We start from the raw sequence: 11687 nt of genomic DNA, 5'->3' as shown, positions 1-11687 counted from the left end.
AATGTTCATAAATATGAGTAAAAACTCAATTCCATTGATCAAAGCAGATTTACATAACAAAGATGAGTAAAAAACACTACTCCATAAATATGAACATGCACCAGTTAGGAACTCAAGGGAAACTGTAATTTTTTTTTAAAGGCGCGTAACTAGACTCGAACTCTGGACCTAAATGTTCTAAACTTAAGGCGAAATCATTATACTAGGGCAGATCAACCGCGTTTAAGAATCATGGTTAAATAGTTTTAGTCTCTACGTTAGGCCTAACTATCATTTTACTCTTCAAAATGGAAAAGGAAAATGTTTATAAATATGAGTAAAACCCCAATTCATTGATCAAAAACAGATTCACATAACATAGATGAGTTAAAAACACTACTGCAGTGGTTGAATACTCAACCATTTATAAAATGCACCCTTCAATAAAAGGCAAACCGAAAATCCACTAACAATAGGAAAAACATGTCTTACAAGGCCAACTAAATCACAATGACAATAAACAAAACACTACTACATTGGCCTAACTACTAAATTAGCAACATAACAGAAACTAGATACAATTAGACAAGGCCAAAAAGAATTTTTGCAACTAATACACATAGAACAACGATCACAAGCCTTTTGAATTTGACTTTTTCACAGTTCCTCTCTTGCTTAGTCACCTTCAATTTTTGTTTCAATGAATCAATCTTGTCTCCAACATCCTTCATTTTGAGTTTCAATGTATCCCTCTCTTCTTCAACTTCTTTAAGCTTCTCCTTCAAAAGCTCAGTCTCTAGAGAAGGATCAATCCATTCAAAATAACCACATCCACCCTTATCCTACATAAAATGATAAGAAATTATGAACTCAAACAAAACAGAAAAATCAAGGCCGAAAACCAGATTTTGAAAAATCACATTTTGAAAGTAGCTACTCACTTTTGGAATCTTGCAACCAAAAAATCTACGACCTGGGTTGTTTGGAGTCATTGAGGTTCTTACAAGACAAGAGTTACCGCAATTACAAATATCAAATTCCTCCATACACTATAAAAAATTGTGTAATTTGTGGCGGTTGAAAGTTACAATAGGGGTTTTAGCCTCCTCAAGCAATTAGCGGAGGTTAAAACCCCCACGAATTGCAAGTTTTAACCTCCGCAAATTACCAATTTTTTTATAGTGGTATTCCCTGAAAATTGTGGCATAGTTTGGGCTGGAAGGACGTTATATGATCTTTTACAACGAGAAAGAGAAAAGAAAATGAAGTGGTTGAGGCTGGAAAGATGTTATACAACCTATTTTATGACCAATGAAAAAAAAAAAAGGAGTATAACCAAAAAAAAAGTATAACAAAAAAAAAAAAAGGAGTATGGTTACACGTTTTTTCTTACTGATTGAAGATTGGGAAATTAAGTGTAATGATGAAAGAGTGTAAAATTTGAATTTAAAATAGGAATATACGTATACATATAGGTTGTATACTAAGTTCTACTTTTTTCCTTACTATAGGTAATTGGTCATCATCTATTTGATTACCAATAAAACAACAAGAAATAAATAAATAAATAAATAAATAAATACTAGGATTGTACGTTATATAGGTTGTATGCTAGATATACTTTTTTTTCTTACTATAGGTAACTGGTCAACACCTATTTGATGACCAATAAAACAACAAGGAAAATTAAATAAATAAATAGAAAATAGGAATATACGTATATATATATATATACTATATAAGAAAAGTATACATTAAAAAAAATGTACGATTTTCTCTAGTGATTGGCATTGGGAAGAAAAATGTAATAATGATCTTGGGTGAAGAGAGTAAAATTTTAATGAATTTGAAATTGGAAAAATAAAATTTTCAGAAAGGGCATAAACGTAAAAGACGACGATGGCATTTGTGTAATTTGTGCCAAAAGTCCACTTGAATTTACATTAATACCCCAAAAAGGTGAAGTTGTGTCAATTTGTGCCATTTTAGATTGTGCCAAATATAATTACCCTAAGTATTTACCATCGTTAAACGAAGTCACAAATTTAACGGAGAAAAAGAAAAACGAAATAGACTTATCCAAATCCCCATTTCTTGATTCTTGCGATTTGCATGCATTTACTATTGCACTCTGCATATGGTTGTCTGGTAGACACTTATTACCTGCAATGCATTTAAAAATCGTTTCTCAATTTATGTGCAAATAGTGCCAAATACCAAATTCTACTTACTGCACAAATGTTACTACTAATATGTGTATACCTATGATTCTATAAATTACTCCTATGCAATGAGTTCTTCATATGAGAACATGGAAGACACTGGCAAAACAATTTGAAGAGAATTAAAAGGCAACAATGTAACGTACCATAATTAAATAGAACCGAGATGAAACTCAACAATATTGTTATTCTGTTTTTTCTGGTGCTGCTCTTGATTATTTGTTCCAACCTGTTGGTGGAAGCCAGAAGTGACCCAAAAAAGGAACATCAAAGCCTAGCGAAAGATGAAGAAAAAGAAGAGAAGTTGATAAGAAGCCAAAGGAGAAGCAACAACAACATTGGTAGTAGAAGGAGAAACAATCACGGAAGAAGATCATGGCCACATCCACCTTTAGTTCCTTCCCCTCCACCACCAAAAAGACGTCCTCCGTTTATAATCCGTCCACCACCACTAGTTCCATCTCCACCGCCACCAAGACGTCCTCCAATTATAATCCGTCCACCACCACTAGTACCATCTCCACCACCACCAAGACGTCCTCCAATTATAATCCGTCCACCACCATTAGTACCATCTCCACCACCACCAAGACGTCCTCCAATTATAATCGGTCCACCACCATTAGTACCATCTCCACCACCACCAAGACGTCCTCCAATAATAATCCATCCACCACCACTAGTACCATCTCCACCTCCACCTAGACGTCCAATAATCGTTCACCCGCCACCACTAGTCCCTTCACCACCTCCACCAAGACGTCCTCCGGTTATAATATATCCACCACCACTAGTACCTTCACCACCTCCATCCATAATCTTCCCACCACTAGTTGCTTCTCCACCACCTCCACTAGTGCCTATATTTGATGCACCTCCCTCCTATACTTTTTCGCCACCAGAACAAGATTTAACCCCAGGAACACCCCTTGTCCCTATCTTTTCACCACCGTTAGTTCCTGTCCTGGTGCAAAAAGATCCAAATTTACCATAACCGTATGGATATTGTCGTCTAATAGTTTATATTCCAACATATATATCATCACAAAAATAAATTCAATATTTAAGGTGATATATTATAGTAGTAGGATTATATTCATGTGACCAGGGTGTTTTTCTTCTCATCTTGACTTTCGCCTAGTTATTTTCTTTTCGTTTTCCTGCTAGGTATTAACCATTGATATTGTATTGTACTACTCTGAAGTCTGAACGTACCTTTATATTAGTACTGTACTAGTATTTGTTTTTATTATGTCTTCTGGTTTATTAGTTTCATTAGTCGTCCTAAGTGTGTAAAATAGGATGGTGAGATCTAGTTAATGTTGGATCATCGATGGACGTGTTTCTTTTGAAACCTTGGATCGATCGATTTTAACAGTTCTTTATAGTCCGCCAGGACTACAAACTTTGTCACAGAAATGGAAATGAAAGACTACTTTGAAGATCTTTGTGCAGAATAATTGGCCGGATTCCCAAAAGTATCCTTTAGTCTCCAATATTTAGATTAGGCATTTAGATTACTGTTAAAAATGTGTGTGCAAAACCAGTTACTTGAATTTCAAATAAAATGTTGACCTGTTCTAGATTATCTTATGCACACCAACACAAATACTTCCTCGATTCACTTTTACTTTTCCAGTATTCCAAAAATAGATTTTCACTTTTACTTGTCACTTTTAGCATATCAAGATAAGACAATTTATTTTTTTCTGTTTTACCCATAGTATTAATTACTCACTTCAAATCATTTTTGAAATCCAATAAAAATATGCACCAATTAATATGGGTACATTGGTAAATTATGCACTTCATTTATTATTTCTTAAACAACGTGAAAAGTTCAAAGTAGATTAGTAAAAGTGAACGGAGGTAGTATCTAAATTATATGGTACGTAGACCATTTACAACGCTTATATACATTGCATCATTATTATTGAGGTTAGCAATAAAACGATTTGCTTTTCGGTGTAAGTATACCATCGTCCTGGAAAATAACTTAATTACTATGAACTTCCTTTGCATATATACTACTACAAGGTAAGGTATCAAAATTATTATACTAGGGCAAAAGAGAGGATGAAAAAATAAATCCAAGAATGTAGCATCTTGAAAAAGATCATAAGAGTCCATTGGCTGGAAAGTAAAGGACAATTAACAAATCATCAAATCTCTAAACAATAATTATGAAAGCAACATGCATCTTTTCGTCTAAACAATCGCACAAACCCACCTTTCATTTTAGCATTTCTTCAACCAACAGTCATCCCTGGCAGAACATTTTACACTATCCAATGTGCTTTTGCTAATCTTAATGAAATAAATATTACATTAAAATAATTAAAAGAATCAGTCATCAGAATTCTGAATATGAAATATACGAGCACACTTATAGACTGAACAAAATGCTTGTAAAGTCATCAACATTAAGAGCATAATAGCAGCCAGGAATGTGAGAAACTGCCATGATCCAAACACATAATGCTTCATCATTTTTCCAATCCTAATTTTCAATCTCCCATTGTAAAATCCATTCACATCTTCAATCACTTTATCTATGAATGGCACTTTCGTTAATCTCAACGATCTACTCATCCCGTTCCACAAATTCGCAACTTCTTTATCACTCTTCAAACGGTTCAATATTATCCCCTTTTCTCTAAGTAACATTGCGTCCTCTTCAGTATCAATAATGCCGTTCATTAATTCTGTGTAACGCGTAAAAACCAATGGCCCTGATGCATTACACGCTTCATATGCAACTAAATTCCTCAAAATGACCTCTGTGTTAACGTCTAGACTGACTCTAGGCAAATAAAATTTCATTTTTGTATGGTCAAAATTTATGCTCATGATTCCTGAATTGGTTGCTACAAAACTTACTCCGGATTTACAAAGTTCAGTTACTGATGGTATGGCTATTTCTTCAAAAAGAGGGGGCTTATTGATATTATTTTCAGAATTTGGTTCAGCTTTCTCTTGTGAGAAGAACAAATATGTAATGGGTTGTATAAAAAGTCTTATCCCAGGAAGATTAGAAAATAGTTTCCAAGGCAATTTCAATAGGAATTTCATCGGTTTGGAAAATACAATTCTCTTAAGAAGACGTAATGGTCCTCTATTTATTTTCACAAGGATCTTCCAAACTTCATTAATAAGTCGTCCAATGTGACTTGAAGTTCTAACGAGGTTACTATTTTCTCCTTGGGTCGCACTCGCACCAATTTGGTCGTGATCATCTTCTGTCATTTCAGACGTTACGTCCAATTTGGGCACGATGAATTGGTACAAAAAATCAAGCAAATGAGAACATTCTGTGACACAAACTTTTGGGAATTCATCCATCATTTGGAAAGGAGAAAGCTCTTTACAAAATCCCATTAGCACAGACATCAACATGTTATCTGACAACTCTAAAGATGAATACTGGACTTCCAACATTTTCCTTAATAAGAACAATGGGATTTGATTTTCGAGCATAATTAAATCTCTAAGGATGGCATTATGCGCGGATTTTCTCCCTGCAACATCAACCAAATGCGACATTCTTGAGGAAACTCTAGTTAGAATTTTACCTTCTTTAATGGCATAGATTTGAAGGAATTCAATCAAGAACGAGGCGTCCACAGCCATCATCCAGGCCAAAGTTTCTCCATTGAAATTCAAGTACTTATGATAGGAACAACGAATTCTGTGCTCAAACTTTATCAGCTGTTCCACAAGATGCTGGAACTTGAGGCTTTGGAGCTGTTTCTGAGTTCTCTTTGCAGCAGCAAGCTTGTACCTGAGGTGGAAAAAATCAACCGAAATTTTTAGGACATGTTCAGCCTGCCCAAATTTAAATAAATTGGATATGACCCGTTTGTTGACTTGGTCCAACAAATTGAACTCGATATATGACTCATCAAAACTATTGGATCAAAATAGAACCAAATAGTGTAACCCAACTGTAAAGAAATGGATCATGGGTCTAACTCAACTCCAAAAGCTAGCTTGTGGGGGAAGGATTGCCCAAATCCATATAAGGAGACCACTCATCTCATTAACCGTCGATGAGAGACCACATCGGGCGACAAGGGTCCTGCTCTGCTACCATGTAAAGAAATGAATCATGGGCCTAACTCAACTTATGAGGGGAGGATTGCCCAAGTCCAAATAAGGAGACTACCCATCTCATTAATCACCGATGAGGGACTTTTTTCATTCTTCAACACCAACAAAATCAAAATTCAACTTAAATTCAAAAATATAAATCAAATTTGGACATCAAAAATTATGTAAATATGAAAGAAGGCTATATTTTAAGAAAAATAGATTTCACAACTTTTGCCCAAAAGCAATAAAAATAGGATAGGAGGTTGGATCATATTGAGCTGGTGGGTCATAACGTGTTACTTGGACCATCTTATATTTTCTGAATTATTTGAACGCGATCTTGAAAAAAACTTAACAATATATGAACAGATTGAAACATGACCCATTTTAATCCTGTCAAATTCAACCCAACACGCCTATTTGCTACCTCTTACCTCTCCATATCGTGGATGTCTGAGCGCCAATAATGATAAGGGCCTATTGCAACCAGTTGTGGCACGTAAGAATCTTGGTCGCTCATCAGTAGTGCTTTTGGGACGTTGAAAATGCTAACTGGGATTTCAGTGTCTTCTTCAAGTTCTTCATCAAGTGTTCGACGGATTTGAATAACCCATCGATTCTCATCGAAGTTTGATGTGTTGCAGTTTGAGGCCATGTTGGGTGAAAAGAGGACAGTTTCAGATCCTTAGATCAAATTATGTATATATATCGGTTTCGCTTTATGAAATGGTGGAGTTAAGAGAAATGAAACTCTAAATTTATAGCTGTACGAATGGACGTAAATGTGACTACGATTGTTAAATTTCGTCTAATCTTAAATGCCTGAGATCGAATAAAGTGGTTCTTGGCCCTAGCAAAAAAGAATAGAATTTAATGTTTAAATAGCAATGTTAATTAAAAAAATAAAAATAACAACGTTAAAGATGTTAACTTCATCATATAATTAAGTCGATCTCCAAACCAATTATCTCTTTGTTCCAGTTCTCAGTCCTTCGTGAGTATCCCTTCCCCAACCCCCATGTAATAATAATAATTTAAAATAAAAATAAAAAGAGTCCTTCATGAGTAACAGAGTCAGCTTTTCATCAAAACACATGTTAAGTAGCAAGTGGTTGTAACAATGTCTGTCATATACACCTTTAGTTCTACCACTCCCTCCCTCACAAAATATTTATCTCAAAATATTTGTACTTTTATTTATTCAAGATAAAATTAAGTAGTTTTTTTCATTATTACCCTTATATTAATTACATCAATGGGCTGATTTTGTGATCAGTTCACATACCAACATTGAAGAGGTTTCATCATTAATGGAGTAAATATTTAATGAGGAGAGAGAACATGATAAATATGCTAAGGGGGTAAAATAGCACTATAAGAAAGTATAGAATTGACAACAAAAAATTTAATATTTGGCAACAACTTAGTTTTATTGTTGCCAAATGAACTTTTTTGTTGCCAAAGAATTTAATTTTGTTGCCATAGTATTGATTATTGTTGCAAAAAGTACTTTTGACAACAACAACAAAAAGTTGTTGCAAGTTGTTGCAATAACAGCCGTTGGGAAAATCTATGCAACAAAAAAAAATTATTGCCAAAAGTACTTTTTGCAACAATAATCATTCTATGGCAATAAAAAAAAATTGTTGTCAAATATATTTTTTCTTGTAGGGTAGTCAAAATATTATTCTTATAAATGCTTTTTTTCATGAGCGTGTAAATGAAAAATGTGACAAATATTTTGAGATGCTTCTTCTCTCTCCGCCGCCCCCGGAGCTCCGTTGCCGCTGTCGGTATCCTCTGGTCAAACTCAATGGAAAATTTTCCTCCTTTCTTATTCTCTTATCATGATGTTGCTTTATCCTAACTAGAATACTCCTATAAGAGAACTAACAATGGAAATACTTTCAGACAAAGACATCATAGTAATTAACACCATATCCAGATCCGTCATTTGGTTTTTGGTTAAAAAGACTAATATCTAGATCCGGTCATCTCTCTCTATCCTCCTCGAGATCCGTCCTTTTCCGGCGTCTCCTCACTAGATCCGGTCGTTTTCCAGCGTTGCCTCCTGGGAAAATGTCGTAGCTGATTTTTTTATTGTATTCATTTTTTTAGGGTGTATTTTGTTAGCAAAAGGGTTGTTGTTGTTGTTGTGAAATTTCCGGCAGGTTTAGCCGGAATTCATCGGTAGATCTGGCCGGAACTAGTGGTTGGTGCTGTTGTATTCACGAATACGGTGATTGTATTCACTTTTTTGAGCTTTTTTTTTTTTTTTGGTTAAATTTTTAGATTGTATTCATTTTTTTAGGGTGTATTTGTTAATTTTTTGTGTTTCTATATTTTTGTGTATTCAGTTTTTACTCGTTTTATTCATGAATACAGTCAGCCCGTTTATGAATACAGATAGTCATTTTATGAATACAATGAAAAAGGAGCTACAAATGAATGCAGTTGAGTTGAATACATTTTAGTTGAATACATTTGACTTGAATACAACTTAGTTGAATACATGTGACTTGAATACAGCGAAATCTGACTTAGCGAAATTTTGAATACAATCTACTGTATTGCGTGAATACAATCTACTGTAGTTACGAAATGTAATTAACTAAAGTGTAGCTATGCCAATTTTTTAACCCTCAAAATATAGTCATCCACTATTTGGGGGTTGCTGTGTCATGATATTAGAACAATTAATCTCAACATAAAAATTCTCAGAGAATATATAATATAGTGTTTGATGAATTGCATATAAGTAAAAATAATCGCCTCATTATTTACTCAACATTTGGTTGGCAGTATTGAATAGGAGTAATACATTTGTTAACATGTTGATATTCACTATTCAGCGATATTCCAAATTGATCAATTTATCCAAATTTTGACATGTTATATGACAAATAAAATTAAGAATCCATTTAGATATTTCAATTGCAAGTTCATATAGCAATCCAGAGTAGCGATTTGGACGTATATATAATTTAGAGTACGGAAAAGGGCCAAAATTAACCCTGAACTTTGAAAAATAGTTCATCCATACCCTTCGTTATACTTTAGGGCCAATTATACCCTTACAGTTATACTATGGGGTCAATTATACCCTTATGTCTAACTGATGCCACGTGGCATCATCTCAGCCCTTCAAAATTATTTTACCCTCAAATAATTTTTTACCCACTAAAATAACTCAAAACGACTCGAATTTTTTTTTTCCAGCAAAAATAATACGGAATTATTTTTATATTTTTTTCTGGAAAAATTATCCGTATTATTTTTGCTGAAAAAAAAAATTCGGGTCGTTTTGAGTTATTTTAGTGGGTAAAAAATTATTTGAGGGTAAAATAATTTTGAAGGACTGAAATGATGCCACGTGGCATCAGTTAGACATAAGGGTATAATTGACCCCATAGTATAACTGTAAGGGTATAATTGGCCCTAAAATATAACGAAGGGTATGAATAAACTATTTTTCAAAGTTCAGGGCTAATTTTGGGTCTTTTCCGTTTAGAGTATAGTCTTAGCAGCCATTAATTAGTTGTTGCTCTTAAAAGAAGTAAAAGAGAAAGCACCAATTGTTTATGGTTGCCGGTTCTTTTTTGTTAATTAAAATAAAAAGAAAAAGGAGAATCGGGTAAGCTGTTATAGGACCACAAAAGCCAAAAAAAGAAACAAAATCTAAGAAAGCTCAGTGTTCTATAAGCAGTTGCAATATAAAAATTAAACCTCCTTGGTAGGAAAAGGACCACTTGGAAAATAATTATTTTAAACCAAGAAATTAAGATGAACGACAATTTGTTTCCTTTTTCTCTGCTTGCCAGTTTTGAATTATAAATACTGATATAGTAAAATATTTTGCCATAGCTTATGTATTCTTTATTTTCTACTCAAGAGGCGATTTTCTACATTCAACTCTTTTCATCAATCAATAGATAAAAGAGATAATCAGTACTGAGGAATTATATGATTTGACTAGCTTTATAATGGTTACATGCATTTTATTTGTTTATCTCAAGAGAAATTCAGAAGGTATGAGTTAGCTCCAAAGAATTGGACATCGTAGAAATCGGTGATAAAGATTGTGCCTGCATCTAATTACCCTCATTAATTCTATAAATTCAACCTTAAAAAAGGTTAGTTCTTAATTCTTATAATTAGCTGAAGTCGCTTATAAGTTATACCTATCCAACTTTGTTGAAAGTTGCCCATGGTATGGTTGATAATTTTAGGTGGCTCCACAAAGAATTTCAGCATCAAAAGGAAGATCGAGATCTGCGAGCATAAATTTAGACTTCTTATGAACGTCCACCTCTTTAGGACAACAATTTTCTAGCAATGATGACCACAACGAAACATTTATGTGGTATTGGCCCGAAATCCCATCATATGCTATAGATGTTGTACCTCTCTCATTTATCTGCTTCTGTTGCAAATCAAGCGGCAGGAAAAGAACAATAATTTCTAATCGTTCTCTTAATAAATCAAGATAACATGGTAAAAAGAAATTTTGCTCTCTCTTAATTGGTGGCTGGACATGTATATCAAGAGACTACAACATTACTTAAACATGACGGCAAACTCATTTAATATAGATGTACACTAGAGATACTTCCTTTTCTTTTTCAAAAAATTAATACGAAAAAATTGAAACTAGCCAATTTAGGCACCACAGATACCGACTCGAAATGGTATTGAACCCTTTAGTATCTGATAAATAGTGTAAATATGTAGTAAAAGAATATTTTGTAAATCTTCTATTTTAGGTTAGTATAGTTTGTATTCTAATAGGACATTGTAACTATGGTATATTTACCAACTCAATCAATGAGAATAATCACGGAATTAATCTCTTTCATGGTATCAGATACTAGGGTTTCTTTTCCTTCTCTTCCGCTGCCCTAATTCTCCGACGTCCTATACCCACTTTTCCGACGTCTTCTTCTTCTTCTTCGATTTCCATCCATTTTTCTTGCCTTCCATCAATGGCAGACACCAAGTTCCATCCTGCTTTGGCTGTCTCCAACATTAAGAATCACATCCCAATCATTCTTGAGATGGAAACGGATCATTATTCGGCTTGGGCCGAATTATTCAAACTTCATGCCCGGTCTCACCGTGTCCTTTCCCACATTCTGCCAACCGGAAAGGAGAAGGCTCCTACCACCGACGACGAAAAGGAGTTGTGGTCCACTTTGGATGCCACGGTACTTCAATGGGTATATGCAACCATCTCCACGGACTTATTGCATACAATCATCGAAGAAGACCTATCGGCAAAGGAGGCCTGGGATCGCCTCCGTAATCTTTTTCAAGACAACAAACACTCTCGTGCTGTTGCTTTGGAACATGATTTCTCTCATGTCAAGATGCGGGATTTTCCAAACGCTTCGGCGT

The 11687-nt window shown here is 34.4% G+C and overlaps 1 protein-coding gene across 1 annotated transcript; it reads right to left on the bottom strand.

The window, feature by feature from the left end:
- Positions 1 to 4432: 4432 nt before the first annotated feature.
- Positions 4433 to 7050, bottom strand: LOC132621869 (putative UPF0481 protein At3g02645). Its single transcript, XM_060336360.1, has 2 exons — positions 6728 to 7050; positions 4433 to 5982 (listed from the first exon to the last, which is right to left on the bottom strand). The coding sequence occupies exons 1-2, from the start codon at positions 6946 to 6948 to the stop codon at positions 4548 to 4550; spliced, it is 1656 nt and encodes a 551-aa protein (XP_060192343.1). The 5' UTR covers positions 6949 to 7050; the 3' UTR covers positions 4433 to 4547.
- Between the last annotated feature and the right edge of the window lie 4637 nt (positions 7051 to 11687).

The sequence above is a fragment of the Lycium barbarum genome, chromosome 1, assembly GCF_019175385.1.
Source record: "Lycium barbarum isolate Lr01 chromosome 1, ASM1917538v2, whole genome shotgun sequence".
Taxonomy (NCBI): Eukaryota; Viridiplantae; Streptophyta; class Magnoliopsida; order Solanales; family Solanaceae; genus Lycium; species Lycium barbarum.
Note: the sequence above shows the minus strand (reverse complement) of the source record. Positions and strands in the feature narration are given on the sequence as shown.

Coding starts and splice junctions, on each gene's coding strand:
- LOC132621869 (XM_060336360.1), bottom strand. CDS start 6,948: ATGGCCTCAAACTGCAACACATCAAACTTCGATGAGAATCGATGGGTT. Junction 5,983..6,727: donor GACATCCACGATATGGAGAG/GTAAGAGGTAGC, acceptor TTTCCACCTCAG/GTACAAGCTTGCTGCTGCAA.